The sequence below is a fragment of the Antedon bifida genome, chromosome 8 (genome assembly GCF_963402885.1).
Source record: "Antedon bifida chromosome 8, ecAntBifi1.1, whole genome shotgun sequence".
Taxonomy (NCBI): Eukaryota; Metazoa; Echinodermata; class Crinoidea; order Comatulida; family Antedonidae; genus Antedon; species Antedon bifida.
In genome coordinates, this window is record NC_136233.1 from 2,493,437 (window position 1) to 2,512,718 (window position 19,282).

The 19,282-nt window shown below is 32.8% G+C and overlaps 1 protein-coding gene across 2 annotated transcripts; it reads left to right on the forward strand.

Annotated features, from left to right (window-relative positions):
• The first annotated feature begins 123 nt into the window (after nt 1-123).
• LOC144849620 (WD repeat-containing protein 97-like) lies at nt 124-19,118 on the forward strand. Of its 2 annotated transcripts, XM_078706588.1 has the most exons (28): nt 124-404; nt 553-708; nt 831-947; nt 1,058-1,278; nt 1,752-1,970; nt 2,272-2,400; nt 2,619-2,658; nt 3,234-3,369; nt 3,642-3,955; nt 4,167-4,239; nt 4,421-4,603; nt 5,123-5,261; nt 5,571-5,677; nt 5,943-6,093; nt 6,299-6,374; nt 6,675-6,903; nt 7,125-7,372; nt 7,694-7,708; nt 9,927-9,956; nt 10,080-10,469; nt 10,660-10,872; nt 11,275-11,381; nt 11,514-11,682; nt 12,115-12,270; nt 12,499-12,589; nt 12,869-13,055; nt 18,322-18,398; nt 18,492-19,118. In XM_078706588.1, exons 1-28 carry the CDS (start codon nt 144-146, stop codon nt 18,722-18,724), a joined length of 4,467 nt encoding a protein of 1,488 aa, XP_078562714.1. In that variant the 5' UTR covers nt 124-143; the 3' UTR covers nt 18,725-19,118. The 2 variants fall into 2 exon arrangements, with proteins under 2 accessions (XP_078562714.1, XP_078562715.1); XM_078706589.1 differs by lacking the exon at nt 7,694-7,708.
• Nucleotides 19,119-19,282: the final 164 nt, after the last annotated feature.

The window sequence follows — 19,282 nt, forward strand, 5'->3', positions numbered from 1 at the left end:
AAAGAAAAAGGCCAAGCCTTTCTCTGCTGGCCAGTCTTTCCATAACCACAAGAAATACCATATATTATAGAATAGGCCTAGCCTAGTGTGTTTTGTGTTAAACATTTCTTTCTTTTTAAAAAGAAACCTGAAGCTAAAGAAAGATGGAAGAAAACCAAACTTTTTCTCGAAGTAATCTCGTGGCCAAGATTCTGAAAGACAGAGAAAAGCGACCGGGTCAACGTGACAACGAATCAACAGCTCAGTTCTTATGGAGGAAACTAAGAGAGTCGATTCGAAATACCATCCGTGAAATAACCAAATCCGATGCAAGAGATGTGGAGGTTACACATGGGGTTCACCACCTCAGGAAGATCAACCATGTCAATAAGATTCAACATGTTTTATTTAATCCACAGACACAGGTAAAAACATGGTAATAAGCCCAAAAGTGCCAAATAATTTCAAGTATATTTACACAAAATTAATTATATTTTTGAACATAAGATAAGTAAAATATGAATATGACACAAAGTTAATTTTCTTCCGTTTTTTTTTTTTCCGTTTTGGTAGGAATACTTGACGGTTGATTGTAACGGTATAAACATTTTCCATGCTGATGGACGGGAAAAAGATTACCTCGTTCCAGAAGAACATGTTGATCATCTTATTTATGCGAAAGAAGTAAAACGCTACATTGGCTGGGAAACTGGAGGTCTTCATGTTAGGGTATGGTTCTTTTGGATCTTCATTTGACCAATGACTACTATTATAATATTATATTTTCTTATTTGTGTATTGAAAAAAAAAAAAAAACAATAAATGTCTATACTGTACACCTATATTCTTAGAACTTTGCCACTGATTTTGAGTTGATCTCCGAAGCGAAGTCACCATTCAAGATATTTTGCGGTTTGTACAATCAATGGCAGACAGAGTTTATTGCAGTGGGAGAAGGCCATGTGACGGTAAGGGCTGTGAATTTCTTTTTTTAAAACTGGTATAGTTCTTTTAAAACTGCTTATTGGTTTCCTTAAAACATATATACTGAGTTAAACAGAAAAAATTCCTTTTGTAGTGTTGGAACTTCCGATATGGAGCAAAATATCTTATTTATCGCAAGATAGCTAAACAAGATCTGACCGTTAAGGATAAGTTCACGTTGCTGGCTCTAGAGGACACCGCCAGTCGCACTCAACGCTGCTTCGCTGTTTGTCATACAGGTGTAGCGGTGTTTAACCTTTTTGATGGGATACTGCTGTCATACAAAAAGGATCTCCATGTTCGAGCCATATCAAGGTAAAGCAAGACAATTGATTAGTCCACTTTAGAATGGAAATTCATTTTGCTTTGCATAATTAAGACAATAAAACTACAAGAAAAATACATCAAGTTGCACAAATGATGTTAAATGTTAAAATACAACTCTCCCAATACCAGACTCACTGAAAACCAGAAACTCTCCCAATACCAGACTCACTGAAAACCAGAAACTCTCCCAATACTAGACTTTTCTTGAAGTTCAAACAGTCCCAAATTCATTTTTACCATTAAAAACACATTCAAAATACCAGACTCTCCCGAAAACCAGACATGTTTAGCCAACCCAAAGGTGTTCAGTATTGGAAGAGTTGACTGTACAAGGCCAATGTTAGTTGGTACTGAGTACTACTACTAAGTACTGTTAAGAAAAAGCATAGGCTATCATTTTGATCAAATAAACAGTTTTCTACTATGATAACATGAATGATATATTTTCTTTCTTCTGCCAGTTTGCTGTTTTTCAACCCGTTGAAATATCTGATAACAGCCGCACGAGATGGTTCCATTAAAGTATGGAATGAGGACTGGCATCTGCAGCTGGTGTTTGTTGGTCACAGCACTGTAGTGACCGCCTTAGCTGTTTACCCATATAGCCCTAACATCATGTCAGCTTCAGAAGATTGTACACTAAGAGTATGGAGCCTGGAAACTTGCGATGAAGTGGATTTGTAAGTTGAGTAAACTTTTCTAGCAAACATGACATCAAGATTTGAATGGCAGTTGTGAACCAACTATACTCTTTTCATTTGAAACTCTGTCTACACTATCATTCAAACTAGTTTGACAAAAAAAGTATGATGTGCCCAAATATGATAGTGATATGCCCAAATATAGTAGTGATATGCCCAAATATGGTAGTGATATGACATCATCGTGTCTACAGTATATATGAGCACATCACATTTTTTTGACACATAAAGTTTGAGCTTAATATGAATGTATATTTAACCTAATGTTTCTCTATTGCAGGATAGAATCAGATAATCCTATCGTAGGTCTTGGAAGTATACTGAAAAATGATTCTTTATATTCATACTCTGAGCAACGAGTTGACTTGTGGAAGCTAAAACATCTTCACACTCTGTACACAACAATCGGGTAAATTATTTACTTTGTTTATATGTTGATATTTAACCATTATTGTAAAGGTTTATGCTTTGGTTTTGAAATAAAATGTTTGTGGATCACCCACATATGTCAGTTTATTTAGATTTAAAAATTACTTTAATAAATGTTAGATTGTCTTATGCTCCAAAGTGGGCGTATACTAAGAATAAATACAGTTTACAAACATATTAAATCTATTGTTTTTACAGGAGTAAAGTTGATCATATCAATGTCACAGTTAGTGCAGAGGTATTTATGTCATTATAATCAGCATTGTCACTAATACAGAAGTTTGATAATACCTGACAATGACATGACCTTACAATGACATGACATGACCTGACCCAGACATAACAATGAAAAAATGTTCATATTGTGTGTATGATCACAGAGGCATTTATGTCATTATGATAATCCTTTTCACAAATACAACAGTTTGATAATACCTAACAATTACATGACCTTACATTGACATGACCTAACCTGACCCTAACATGACAATGAAAAAAATGTTCATATTGTGTGTATGATCACAGAGGCATTTATGTCATTATTATAATCTTTTTCACAAATACAACAGTATGATACTACCTGACAATGACATGACATGACCTAATCTGACAATGACATGACATGACCTAATCTGACATTGACATGTTATAGTTAATATTGTCTGTATGATCACAGAAAAAGTAAGAATACACCTCATCCCTGAATAGAGGTTGGTTAAAATATATTTCCCCTTGTAGTTAAAATGTACATTAAAAATAAGTACATAATACATTGATACATAATAATACATTGATTCGGTGTTTTTTGTGTAGGCACTTACTAAGGTGATCTGTATATGCCGTGATGCAACTGTTAGAATTGTAACACCTGGTAGTGGTGATGTCATCACTTCGTTTATAGCATCAAAACAAGATGGCATTACAGATGCGGTCTATGCAGCTAATGAAGGTATTTCTATTTCCACTTGTTGTACAGCAGTATTGTAAAGCTCTGTCTACACTATCAAACTTTTTGTGACAAAAGAAAATGTGATGTGCCCATATATGGACATGATGATGTCATATCACTACCATATTTGGGCACAATACAATGTCAAACTAGTTTGATAGTGTAGACAGAGCTTTAGTCTAATCATTAGGCCAAAAATAAGTTTGTTTGTGTCAACAGTCCCTAATTTCCTAGAAAAATAGTAAAAGTTATGAATAAAATTTTGTTTATAGGTACAATGTTTGTGAATCTTGGCAACGGTGCCATAGTGAAAGCCGGCACGTCAACCAACCCATGCACAATCCAGGAAGTCTGGAATCCGCACGGAAAGAAGAAAGGAGAATTCCTGAACTGCATCAGCCTGTATGAATATTCTGTTGAATCCAAGATGAGGGATGACGCATGGAAAGGCATCATGAAAACTCTCACAGCTGGTACGGGTAACCAGCTCAACTCGGTGGATCAATCGCTTCTGATTGGTGGACGGAAAGACGGTTACATCGCAGTTTTAGATTGGAAGACGATGAAGGTTAAGTTTAAGATTGATGTAAGACTTTTTTTATTTTATTTATATTATATATGTACTTATATTTGGATTTGTATGTCTACGCTCACAAAAATGTTAATATTTTCTTATTTTCCAAACCAATTTTCCTAGTTAAGTCATCCTACTATGTTCAAGTAAAATGATATGTTTTCTTTTTGTGAGCAAAATTATAGAACTGATTATATTAAATATACTTTTCCACTGGTTACAGGCACATGGATCCGGTGGTGTACTCGGCCTAGTGTCAAATCCTGAGAACAACCAGCTCATTTCGGCTGGCCTAGGTAAGCCTAACTATTATAAACATAACTCCATACCTATATAATTGGCAGAGGTCGTCTGGATATACAATTTAAATGTACCTTTTCACTGCATACTAAAATAAATGCATTAATCTTTTTTTTCACATTTTGTCAAAGAAAAAAAAGAAAATTCAATAATCATTGAATTTTTTATACTTTATAGACAATGTGATTAAAGTATGGCGAGTCTTCCCGTTTGCAGAGGAAGCACTAGCACCGTTAATGTCCTTTTATTGTGCACATTTGCCGCACCATATGACTGTGATGAAGTCTACTTTATGTGTTGCATTTCAGGACAACTCATCTGCTACATACAGTGTTGTCCATTACAACCTAAATAACAAGAGTAAGGCTATTTGAATTGTTTTGATAAAGTGTTCTCAGAAGCATCAAATGAGGGTTGTCAGTTTCCAAATTATCTATTATTGCCTGCCATTCATTGATAATACATACATTGCAACATTTATATAGTGTTATTTCGTAAAGATCAGAGCGCTTTGAGTGTTTGTTGATTATTAAAATTATCTAGACTCTGAGCAGGAAATAGGCTAACCAAAGACAACCCATTAATGACAAAAAATAACAACAAAGATCATTCAAACACACTGTTCCCCTGCAGTTTAAGGTTCAAGGCCTATCTGGACAGTATTCACAAGTGCCATAGTGGTGTTTGGTGTCTATGCCTACCTACAACCTATCTATCAGAAATAAATATGTTTTAATAGCTTTCTTAAATGCCACGATAAAGTCAGCCGAACGGATATTGCGAGGTAGGTTGTTCCAGCAGTAAGGTACAGCATAAGAAAAGGTCCGGCGATGTGCGGTTATAAGTGAGTTGATTGGTGCCAAATTTATATTTTTCTAGGCCGATACGATCATAGCCCTGATGATGATCATATTGACATGATAACAGGCATCAGTTGCTGCCCTAGAATGAGGCTCTTTGCATCTTCCAGTCTAGACAGTACCATTAGAATCTGGGATCAGAGAAACAGACTCGTAAGGTAAAGTTTTTTATAATAATTATTATTTCTTTTTTGGGCGTTTTGTCTACAAACACTGTATGAGGTTGTAAAGAAACTTCATTTAGCAAGTGTAAAGCTCTGTCTACACTATCAAACTAGTTTGACAAAAAAAGTGTAATGTGCCCAATTATGGTAGTGATATGCGCAAATATGGTAGTGATATGACATCATCATGTCTATATATGGGCACATCACATATTTTTGTTACATAATGTTTGATAGTGTAGACAGCGCTTTAAAATAACTGTCAATCAAGTCTTTGAGGAAAATTCTTGTTTTAAATTTCAGAATTGTACAGTTGAATTCTGAACCCTTAAGCTTGAATTTCTTCAGTGAACAAGCAGACCTTATGATAGGGATTGGAAAACACATGCATAGAATGGACCACAGTGCATGTGAGTTTGCTTTTAAAGCTCCGTCTACACTATCAAACTTGATGTGACAAAAAAATGTGGTGTGCACATATATGGACATGATGATGTCATATCACTACCATATTTGGGCATATCACTACCATTATTTGGGCATATCACACTTTTTTTGTCAAACTAGTTTGATAGTGTAGACAGAGCTTAAGAATTCTACTTTTCATCTGTATTAATTACTTTTACAATGTGGTTATTATTATTATTATTATCATTAACACTAATCTTATTTTAGTTTTACCAAGAAACTACTTGTTCAAAATGGTATCCATGCGATTTCCTACCATGGCAACAGAACCAGTAATTCCATATGACGAGGATATCTTGGAAACTTTGGATCCAGTGGATAAAAAAAGATTGAAATCTGCTCATTCGTCACTCTTTCGGTGAGTCATCATTCACAGCGTTTATGTTACCACTTTTTCTAGTGTTCATTCATGCGTGTCAAACTAAAATGTTAATATCTGTAATCAGACACTCTTTTATCTTCTTGTTAGTTGGAACCATGGAAATCTTTTGGTTCGGGAACCGTATACACCGGGCCAGATTATTCTTTTATTAAGTACTGTCTCCTTCCATTTACCTATTTAGATTTGAAAGTTTTGTTGACATTCTTACTGCAGAAGAAAGTGAAGGAATTGTAAAGGAAAGAGAAGAAAAACAAAAGGTAAAGTATTTTGTTCCTTTTTTGTCCATAAAATAACAAGTTACTTATTCTTCCTCCCTATCCCCTATGTTCAAATAGCTACATGCCATTTTGCCATCCCATACTAAAATTAAAAAAAGCTCAGTCTACACTATCAAACTTTATGTGACAAAACAATGTAATGTACCCATATATGGACACGATGATGTCATATCACTACCATATTTGGGAATATCACTACCATATTCATATATAGTGTTTGATAGTGTAGACAGAGCTTTAAATTAACTTTGACTAAAGTTATAATTGTTTTCCTTAAAGGCGTATTCTGTTCTAGCTGCGAGGGATATCGAATTAAAGAAGATTCGTGATGGAGAGTTAGGTAGTAAAAAGAAACCAGCACCACCGCCAGGAACCAAGGAAAAGGCATTCCATAGATACTGGCAAATAATACACAATGAAAAAAATGCAGAGAAAGTGCCGGAGGAAGATAATTTCAGCCCGAATCCTGTAAAAAAGCGGCAACAAACTGAGACAACGTGGGATGCAGGTAGCGTAGTCGTAATGCTTTTTAGTTGACTAACGCAGAGGGTAGCCTAAACAATAAAAAATCATTCCATGTAAATTTACACTTTATGTGCTTCAGTAAATTAGAAATTGAACAATCTTGCTTTTGGTCGATTAAATAACCTAGAAATGTAGACTAAACATATCCAATTTATCCAAAGCAAAATTGTAACTTAATTTGATATATTTTTCATTTAAAATTAGAATTTGAACAATCTGGGTTTTTCCCGCATCATTCCACTTGCAAAGCACCTCCAGAGTCCAATGATGGACCCGAGTCTGCTTCAAAGAGAGAAACTCCGTTCCCGATTCATCCAATGGGATTCATCCCTAATTCTGTACTAGTACGGCTATTATGGCCTAAAGAGTTAACGCAGAAGGTGGCAGAAGAGAGGTACAGGCCACCAGCATTAAACAAAGAACAACTTGCAGAAATTGAAAGTAAAAAACGAGTAAGCAAACCTTTTTTTATCTAAATATTTTATCATAAATTTGAGACCGAGATTGTTGCTCTAAATATAGGTATGTGTTTATAACTAATAGTAGGTTTATACCCCCAGAGTGGGCTTAACCTTGATTCATTATTAGATGCTTGAGAAGTTTATTTTTCAATTCAAATATTTTTCTAGACTGAGATTGTTGCTCCAAATATACAGTATATATTTATAATCAAAAATAGACTTATAACCCCAGGGTGGGCTTAACACTGATTCATTATTGAATATTATTAGAGAAGTTTATTTTTAAATTCAAATATTTTTCTATTATTTCAGTCTGGAAGTGCAGAGGTATATACAAATTTCTTGTTGAAAATAAATGTTGTTGCATGTGTTGTAAACTTATTTGCATTAAGTTTTGTTGCAAAGATTATTTTCTATAAATGTTGAAATACCTCTCATTTTAGGAGAATACAAAGTTTAAGTTCGTTTAGTTGGCTCATTTCGTTTTGCATAATCATATATAATATACATACTAATGTTATTTAACAATGCATACAGTCAACTTTCTCAAAGCCAGACCTCCATTTGGAAACTCTCTCAAGCCAGACCTCCATTTGGAAACTCTCTCAAAGCCAAACCTCCATTTGGAAACTCTCTCAAGCCAGACATCCATTTGGAAACTCTCTCAAAGCCAAACCTCCATTTGGAAACTCTTTCAAGCCAGACCTCCATTTGGAAACTCTCTCAAAGCCAGACCTCCATTTGGAAACTCTCAAAGCCAAACCTCCATTTGGAAACTCTCTCAAAGCCAGACCTCCATTTGGAAACTCTCAAAGCCAAACCTCCATTTGGAAACTCTCTCAAAGCCAGACCTCCATTTGGAAACTTTCTCAAAGCCAGACCTCCATTTGGAAACTCTCTCAAAGCCAGACCTCCATCTGGAAACTCTCAAAGCCAGGCCTCCATTTGGAAACTCTCTCAAAGCCAGACCTCCATTTGGAAAACTCCCTCCTAAAACTAGAATTTTTACAAGATCTCAAATGTCACAATTTCTTTCCTAATATTTGTAATTCATTCTGACATTGGCTAGCCCATGGATGTCCGATTCTGGAGAGTTGACTGTACCTTATATGTTTGTATTAGTTGTGTATACTGCATGTTGTTATAAAAAATATAATCATTCAATAATTTGTATTTTATTCAGTTATTTTATGTTAAATTGAATAATGAATTCCCAGTGTTATCTGTTCTGTTAGAAAATGTGCATGTTCTGCTATTAATCATATGTTAATTATCAATTGTTATTAATATTTTCATGTTAAAGTTATTATTGTTATTTTTTCTTTTAAACTAACATTTCTTTTTTATCCTAATAAAGACTAAAAAAGTAGTGCATATTGATATTGATAAGAAAAATATAAAGCACGCACAGAAGACAGAGATAAAGGTTGAATCACCAAAACAAAATTTCCCTCAAGAAATCAAGAAAAGTTTGAGTTTTACTTCACCAGTGAAAACTACCTCCCATAAATTGCCAGAAAATTTGGTAAAATTTAAATTGAAAATGATCAACCTACGCAAAAACAAATTTCATACTGCTTCTGTCATTGCTTTTAAATTTTAATTGTTTTCATTTATGCTTTCATATATTTGAATTGCAATATTATCAAATGAAAATGCACTGTATAATTGTCTAAGGCAAAGACAAACCATGAGTTAGTTGGGTACTTGTGTGTGCCCTGTGCAGTAGAATATATGGCAGTTGAAAAAGCACTGCATTGGAACATTTTGAGGTGATGACTGCCACAGTAATTTGCACTTCATAAAGATAATTGAGTATCGCAACAGCAACCAACCAACCAAATCATAGCTCCATCCTATTTTGTTCAGGAATACATGCTTGTTATACCAATCCTAAGATCTTGTGTTCTAGGATTCTCATGGCAAAAACCCAATATTTAAGCATCATACCTTAAAGCATGGGTTTAGTACTTTTGGGCATAAAAATAAATTATTAACGTTCTTGATTTTACTAGGAAGGTGAAAAACACCTTCCTGCTTTTATACACGTACATTATTCATTACATTACATAATTATGCTCATTTTGTTTATTATGTTTATATTATTAATTTTTTTTCATAATTTAGTTGCATCAGGCAGTCATCAACATGAAATTAATATTTATTCCTAATGTGAATATTCATTGATGTTATTCATTGATGTTATTCATTGATGTTATTCATTGATGTTATTCATTGATGTTATTCATTGATGTTATAAATATTCATTGATGTTATTCATTGATGTTATTCATTGATGTTATTCATTGATGTTATTCATTGATGTTATAAATATTCATTGATGTTATTCATTGATGTCATAAATATTCATTGATGTTATTCATTGATGTTATAAATATTCATTGATGTTATTCATTGATGTCATAAATATTCATTGATGTTATTCATTGATGTTATAAATATTCATTGATGTTATAAATATTCATTGATGTTATAAATATTCATTGATTTATCTCCTGAATTATTCATTTTGTTGCTTTTTCAGCGTGTTTTTGTATGGGATGAAGAGGACGAGGTATGGTTAATATTTTAAATTATTGATTTATTATTGTAACTGTACTGAATTAAATGTTATATACCTATCATACTTTAATATATTGTCTCATAAATGATTAATTTACTTCCTTATTTTTCGTAGCCAACCAAGGAGCCAGTTGTGAGTCCAGAGGTCAAAGAGGTCGAACAACCACCTTGTCCTAGTTTCTTTGATCAGTTTGATATCGACATTACAAAGAGCACAACACCGAAGGAAATTGAGGATGATCTGTCAGATTACACCCCTCCACCAACCCCACCCGCAGCTGCACCCCCTCAGCCAGTTGTCGAGATCATGCCACCACCCAAACCTAGAGAAATCAAACCAATGAAAAAGATTGAAAAATTTGTCCCTCCGAAACCAAAAACACCGTCACCACCTCCGTTACCGACACCGTCACCACCTAGACCCCCAACACCACTACCAGATTTTTTCACTCAATTCAAAGGATCAGATTGGTTTGAGAAGTACTTCCCGGATGCTAACGTTAATGTAAGTCATTACTAAATTCTTGGTCATTTAAAAAAAAATACAGTTATGTATGCAAGAAAAATGTCACCTCATTCATATTATTATGTAGAATATACAGGACACAACTTGTAGTATGCTACTGATACAGAAAGCTATTATGCCAAATATCCAGTACTGTACTTGACAATGACATAATGTTTTTTTTTTATAGTCATTTCCAAAGCCGTGGACCATTGTCAATTTTGTTACAATGCTTTTGAAACTGGTAAAGATAGCCGACTTTGGGATGAAGAGTCCCATCACAGAAGTGATTGCGGTGCTGAACCAGCAAGAGCAGCTGTCAAACTCGCGAGCAGTGTATGAGACGATGATAAGCACTTTAAATAAGGACAATGGACCATCTTGTAGTGATGAAGAACAAAAGGTAAAAACAGTGGAACCCTTCATTTGGGACAATCTTAATTTGGGGACACCCCTGGGGACACTTGCCTGTGAAATGAACAAGGGGACAATATATATGTTTCATAACTATGATCTAGCCCTATTCAGTGGACACCCCTAGTAAAGAACCCTTGTTAGGTCCTGATGGTGTTCCCTTAACTTTAGCCTCAAGGCACCAGAGCTGATAATTCTAATGATAGTTAATAAGCATAGCAGACATTTATCACAAGTTACACTAATAACGTTTCACTGGTGAGAATGGCTGACATAGATGGAAAGAGGCCCTATTTTTACTTCTCAAGAGAGAGAAAAGTGTTGTTTGATCCATCATGTAGTATCTGTTTAAAAATCAACATTGAAAGTGTTTTTATTTTATAATGTTTAGATGTTTATTGTTAGTGCTCTAAAGTTGTTATGTGCTATGGGCATTTATGAGCAAGATTTCATCATCGAGGCAATGGTACAATTCTTAGATGGTGATCGGCAAGTTAGGTAAATTTTGTACAAAAATATTTATTTTTTACTTTAAAATAAAACTTGGCAAATGCAGAATATTATACAGTGTGATTTTATTGTTTAAAATATTTTATTTAAAAGTATTTTCTTTATCAATTAATTTTACAGAGAACTGGTTCACGACATGTTGATACTGATTGGTCTGCAAGACACGCATAATTATTTCTTCCGAGAACTCGATAGTTGGGACGTCTGGAACTTGGACGACGATAACCGAAAGAAGGAATTAACAGTTATGTGCAAAATGTGGGTGGGGAAATGGACCACGCTGTTCAAGGTAAACAGGTCATTTATACTTAAGCTCTGTCTACACTAGTTTGACAACTAGTTTGACAAAAAAGTGTGATGTGCCCAAATGTGGTAGTGATATGCTTAAATATGGTACTGTTATGACATCATCATGTCCACAGGCACATCACATTTTTTTTTTTGCATAATAATTGATAGTGTAGACAGAGCTTTAAAGTTATCACTAAATATTTTCCAGATTAGTTATAAGTGTTCTACTATCTCAATGAGGTATGTTAATAAAAAAAACTCATTTGTGATAGAGGCCTGGTGGTGTAAAAACTGCAACTTTTAAGACCAAATAATTTCTATTGACCAACTCAAATTGTAGTCCCCTTAGCCAACTTTCACCCCAACTTAAAGTTTCAATACACTATTTATACTTGTATTTATTATATTTTATTATTTTGTCTTGCTATAGAACCATTTAAAGAAAACACTGGATAATCTTAAGAAAGGTAAAGTATCCGGCAAAATTCAGAGACGGCCAGGAGGACGTACATCTGGAGACAACAGCAGTGGTTGGCCAACTCCAACAACATCACCAACGAAGAGCATCTTAAAGAAAGGCCAAAAGGTATAATACATTATTTTGTATATACTAAAGCCCTGTCTACACTATCAAACTTTATATGACAAAAAAATGTGATGTCATAAGACTACCATATTTAAGCATATCATTACCATATTTCACATCACACGTTTTTTCAAACTAGTTTCATAGTGTAGACAGAGCTTAAAGTAATGTTTTGTTGGCACACCTATGTCAATATTTTTACCTTTGCATTTTTTTTCCATCTTGTAGATGGATGGTTCAAGTCCTCAGTCAGTGGGGTCCGGAGCTAAAGATGACAGCAGCCCAAATGAAAGTCCTGATGAGTCAAAACCAATAACAGGTACGATATAAATGAATTTTCTTCCTCATATAAACCATTTATTTACCAAATTTTAGTAAAAGCAGCAACAATAAAGGTAAAGGTATTAATACTGGTACTCGAGCTTAACTGGAAACTGAGGAAATTCAGTGTAGGCCCGATACGGACCCACGGTATTTTAATGTGAAGAACCTTTTTACTGATTATTTAATTTGTTATTCATTATTATTTGGGTAACCTTGCCTCTTTTTAATTCTGACTATTGGCAAAGTTTACTATGATTTTTTAAAATGTTCATAGTGACCTTTGACATGGCACCAGATGGCTCGGCCATTGACAATATTGAGCCGATTGAGGTGATCAACTACTTTGTAGAGATGGAAATAGAAAAGCAGTTAGAACAGCTGAGGCAGCAGCAACTAGCACAAGCTGCACAGAAGACAGATGATCACAAAAACACTGTACTTGTACTGCCAAAGATTAGAAGGTATGAAATCAATTATTGGTTTAGAAATCGATGACATCACAGTACCATGTGACCCCTTTTCTTGTCAAAAGAATTTTAAGTTGTTTGAAGGAAAAAGAAAACATTGTAAATTTTGAGAATATAAACATAGTGGTTTATTGCAAAAAATTTGTTTAGGCTTTTCGGAATAAACCTTTATGGTTGACCCATGAGTATGCAACTAGCAATGAATAGCTTCTAAAGAAAGGGTATCACATGGTAGTGTGATGTTACACTTTTGTACTCTTATCTGCTGCGTATTGCTTGGCCACCACTTCACTGCTGAACTCATTTGATGTTGAGCATCTGGCCTGTGGTCTAGCTGAAAATATTAATATCGTAGTCTTTTGATCGAGAGGTTTGTATGTAAATGTAAAAAGTATACATCAAATAGCATTGAGTAGTACTAAGCAAGTTGGGAATTGTCTCTCGTAAAACTTCGTACCACAAGGAATATTTGAATCAAAAGTGTTATTTTTGTCGGAATCAAGGTAAAAATGTATCTGTCTAAAGTAAGCATAGTATAGTTTATTATGGATATGTTAATTCTCAACTTTAACCATCATTCCTAGTCTGCATAACTTTTATAATTGTATATGTTTTGTAACGGCCAACTCAGACAGCGTCGTAAAACGAGACCCGACGAGTCGTCTCGTTCGGGAGAAAACTAACAACCTAAAACTTACACCCGATGCTTTCTCAAGACGACTCGACTCGTCAACTCAGATAGCACCGACGAGTCAAGACATTTTGTCTGGCCTCGTACGATGCTGTCTGAGTTGGCCTTTTACCAACTCAATACAATCGTGTATAAGTAGTCCATATTTAGTATGTTATTATATGATTTTGTTTATTTGAAAAATTAGTGGATCAGTTAATAATGTTATTCAACAGAGGTAATGTCTTATTTGCAGTACATCCTGATTTCTGTAATAGTGTTATTTTTTAGTGTCATTCTCTCCTTTTGAAATCCATGCACCCTTTTTTTTTTAGGAATGCAAAACTTTGCCTGGTTGCATTGTTTGCACTTGCAATTTTTCAACTTCTGTTTTAATTTATTTAATTTTAAAGTTTGAGTGTGATATACTAATATGAAATTAATTTTGCACACATAATTATCACTCTATTCAAGTATTTACTGTTTACAAGGAAGAAAACACATTTTTATTCTTATTGTCCCTTTTTAGTATTTAATAGTTTTTTTTCTAATCTTTGTATTTAATAATGTGCAATATTGCTATTGATTAAATTTTTTTATAATTGATTGTAATTGATTGATTTTCAGTTGTTATTTATTGAGTAGTAACTAATTGATTGATTTTGATTGATTATCACTTGTGATGTATTAACTGAGTAGTAATTGATTGATTGATTGATTGATTTTGAAAGATTGATTAACAGTTGTGATGTATTAACTAAGTTGTAATTGATTGATTGTGATTGATTGAATATCGATTGTCATTTATTGAGTAGTAACTAATTGATTGATTTAGATTGATTATCACTTGTGATGTATTAACTGAGTAGTAATTGATTGATTGTGATTGATTGAATATCGGTTGTCATTTATTGAGTAGTAACTAATTGATTGATTTTGATTGATTATCACTTGTGATGTATTAACTGAGTAATAATTGATTGATTGTGATTGATTGAATATCGGCTTGTCATTTATTGAGTAGTAACTAATTGATTGATTGAATAGATTGATTGATTATCAATTGTGATGTATTAACTGAGTAGTAATTGATTGATTGTGATTGATTGATTGTCATTTATTGAGTAGCTAATTGATTTAATTGATTTTGGATGCATTGATTATCAGTTGTGATGTATTAACTGAGCTAATTGATTATGATTATTTGTGATTTTCAAAAACGATTGATTATTTTCTCCCTGAATAATTGATTGGGTTTGATTGATTTTATATTTGTTTTTATTGATTGTAATTAATCGATTGATTGACTGGTTTGATTGACTATTGATTTGTTGAAACGTTTTAGGATTTATTGATTGAAATTAATTGTTTTTTTATTGAAATTAATTAATTTTTCAGTTTATAAATTTGTGGTCTATTGATTGGTTTTTGATTTCACTCAAATTTATGTAACACTTTGCTGATTGGTTTAGAGTTTATTTCATTTATGTAACACTATCACTGATTGGTTTAGATTTTCTTTTATATATGTAACACTATCTCTGATTGGTTTAGAGTTTATTTCATATTATGTAACACTATCACTGATTGGTTTAGATTTTCTTTCTTTCTTTTTAATTTGATATTTTTGTTATATTACTAAGTGATTTGGATCCAGCAGTTGTTGATGAGGTAGAGAGCAGGTAGGAAACACTATATTTAATTAAAATAATATAGTATAATTTAATTAAAAGTTTATTTCTTGTGGCTAAAAAAATGAATAAGTTTTTAATGAATAGTAAATACTCTATTACATAAACTATTTTGATACAGTCTACTGTATGTTATTGATATTATTTCGACCTTTTTCTTCATAAGAATGGAACAGGTTGATATGCTAGAAGGGGCTAGAAATTTAAGGTAAAATATAATATCTTAATAAAATATGATTTAATTAGGAATTTTAAATAGATAACCGAAAAATGAAATTTGTTAAGATATTACACAGTTTTAATTTTAATAATAAATATTTTTAAATATTGTTTTAAATCTGCTTCAACTAGGACTGCTTCCGCTGAGCAGAAGACATCGAGGTATAGTTTATATTTAATTCTGAAGATTGCAGTGTCAATGTGTTACTTAGTTATGATTTTGTTATCTATATATAACTGTATATACCGGGCGGTTTAGAATTACTGTTCTTTGCCTGATTTGTATATAAAGAAGTGATATATACCCCCAGGAATTAAATACATGCCAAGGCCGTAGCTAGAGGTTAAAAACAGACGAGGCAAAAATGCTTTAAATATAATTATTAATATAAAATATGACGATCCCTGTTGGCGAATTGGGGTGGATGGTAAAAATAAAAAATTTCAGACGAGGCGTATGCCTGGTCTGCCTCATCCAGCATACAGTATTTATATATTATCCAAATTTGGGAGTGTACTTGTATCCCATGTTGTACGTTTACACACATATTGATGTATAAAAAAGCTCATCTTTATTTTGTTTATTTCGCTTTGTTTGTCTGTCAATTGTTTATTCCATATTATTATAGCCTTTACTTAATAAATACATGGCAAGGCCGTTGTATTTTGTAAAATGTATCTTTTGCCTGAATAAATAATAATAATAATAATAATACATACATACAAATATTTATTTTTTGCCACTCAGAGACTTGTTTGAAGAACTCCAAAGGTATATTGTGAATCATTTGTTATTTAATTTAATATACAATAATTAATGTAGTTAGAAAGAGACTAAATGGGGCATGCATTAACCTTTACTATTTATATTATAATGATAAAATGAATATAGTAATATTATTACTTCGCATTTTAATGTGAACGTCTTTTAGATTAGGATTGTTCCATTAATAGAAATAAAGAGAAATGTTAGTCTTATGAGGTGATTGAAATGCAAATTAAGTATGCTAGTGTAGTCATATTCATAGAAATATTCTTAGAAATTCTCTTAATATGGACTTTATTAAGCACACTTTGTTTTATTTAATAAATCATAGAGAACGTCAAACCAAGAAAACTAAAGTGAAGCACGACAGGTATATATAAAAAAAAAAAAAAGACTAAAATTAAAACCATTATTATTATTATATAATTGTATGGATTGTCAGGATTTTTTCTAATGACAAATTATAACTCCACTCTCAAAGACTTGATGACTTTGTTTATTTATGTAGAACATCTTGTGTATATGTTTTTCTTGTGAACAGGATTGCCACCTTAGAAGGATAGTGAATGAATTCGCTTATGGTTATCCTTGGCAATTTGCCTAAATATATAAATTTTCAAGGAGTGAAAATCTAAATAAAACGTTTTTTTCTTCGTCTCCATGCACCAGTGAATGAATAGTTATTGGTGTATTTATTGTTCACTTTTGTTTATCAGAAAATTATCTGTGTCGGTATAAATATTTAATTGATTTTATTTCTTTTTTATTTGTCTGCATCCAGAGATATGAGAACAAGGTAATTTGGTAAAAATACAGGGTGCAGTGTTTAGGAATAATTAATTGAATAATATTAAGTATACTTGCTATTTGATTGGTTGATTATCTTGTACCATGCATATTTTCTTCCATCTTAGTAATTGAATGTACTATTTCATGCTCAGGTTTTCTCAAAAGCTCTATTCAACTGAAACTATTATCTCCATTAAACTCATAAACTCATTCATTATCTGATATTGATAAGGGTAACCAGACATTTAGGGAACCAGTTATGATAGTGGTAGTGTCATAATGGGAGAGTTGACTGAAATTCTTTCTGTTAGCTCTGTCTATGCTATCAAACTTTATGTGTCAAAAAAACCGTGATGTGCCAATATATGGACTATCATTACCATATTTGGGCACATCACACCATTTTTTGTCAAACTAGTTTTATAGTGTAGACAGAGCTTTAGTGTTTTATCAAATGTGATTTATATTTAATTTTGTAACTTTTTTGTATTTTACGTTTTGAATTAGACATCAGAGAGAACGATCGCACTCAATATTCAATGATAGACGCAGGTTGGAGGTTTAATTACAATTGTTGCAATGCTGTGCTTTTTTTATGTTCTAGTTTGTTAATCATCTTTAACAGTAACTGTATATGGGATAAGAAATACTCTGTACGATAAGATAAGATAAATCGTAATTGTGTCTGGGCTACACTGGGCTACTATACCTTCAACATTTTATTTTTTTGGTGGCCATGATTTAAAGTTTGTTTCCAAACTTATTATGGCCTCTTTTATTACTAGTTTAATTTTCTGTTATTGTAATTGATGTGTGTGTGTGTGTGCAGAGAAACAAACAAACAAACACAATATTGGTGAACATGAAATTGGGTTTCCTGAAGATTAAAAACACAAAAATGTAAAGTGATAGCATAGTAAACATGTGGTATTAAAATAGTATAAAAGGGCTTCACAAAACTTTGTTAGAATGGTGGTAAAACTGGCTCTCGGCCTCAGGGTGTTTATTTGTATTTGTTTATAAGTATAGTAAACAGGTAAAGAGTAAACAAAATGCAGTTTTAACAAGGTCCCTTATTTTTTAATAGGAAAATAATGAATGAATGTTTTTTTTCTCTCCATTTAGTAAACCGAGTTTGGTACGTCTTGGGGAAACACACACAAGTAAATGCCGTGCAAAGAGAGAAACTGCCCTCACAGTTGGTAAGCTTATAACTCGCTGCAGCTGTAACCAAACCGGGGGGAGGGTTTTGTTAACCACCTAAGAACTAACACCAACTTTTTATTCTTTTTCAGATCTTCGTCTTCCACCAATCAACCAGAATATGCGTAAATTACAACCAGACGGATTATATAACTTTACAAACAGAATCGACCTTCCGATGAAGACATTGTACATGAACCCCTTTCCGAGTCCGATCGATATTTATGATGAGATGCATCAACCCATTTTGCTTATGTTAAAGACATCGCAGAAGTATTTTGTACCTAGCCAGTCGTTGGTGTCAAATGAGCCAACAAAACAATGAGGATTTCAACAGAAAAGTTGTTTGTCTGACATTAGCATTGTTGTCTATTAAAGCTGACGTGTAGTATATTACATAGACATTCAATTTGTACACAGATTTTTTTAGTATATAAAATAATCGTTACTCCTTTATAGCATTTTTTCAAATGTAAAGGAATTTGGCAGGAAAGTCATCATCGAATTGTATATGAGCTCCATTAAATAAAATAAAACCTAAGTTACTTTATACAGTATAATAAAATAATTATTTTTATTTATTATAAAAATAAATATTTTTATAGTGAATGTTATAATACTAATAGTAGGCCTAAGCTACAGTTTACCTATTCCAGCCTATTGAAAAAGATTGTAAATACATTTTAAAGATTAAAGTATTATTAATATTGTTATATTATTATTGATTTACTGTTAATTTAATGTGTGGTTGTTTTTAAAAAAATGTAATTGTATGTCCCTCAGAAAAAAAACGCAAAAGAAAATGTATTGCCCCCTCTATAATTTGTTCTGATTTAACGTTCTGCGCATGCCACCACCAGACTTTTCGCGGAGGGTGCAGTGT

Coding starts and splice junctions, on each gene's coding strand:
- LOC144849620 (XM_078706588.1), top strand. CDS start 144: ATGGAAGAAAACCAAACTTTTTCTCGAAGTAATCTCGTGGCCAAGATT. Junction 3,370..3,641: donor GGTCTATGCAGCTAATGAAG/GTATTTCTATTT, acceptor TTTTGTTTATAG/GTACAATGTTTGTGAATCTT. Junction 10,470..10,659: donor TCCCGGATGCTAACGTTAAT/GTAAGTCATTAC, acceptor TTTTTTTTATAG/TCATTTCCAAAGCCGTGGAC.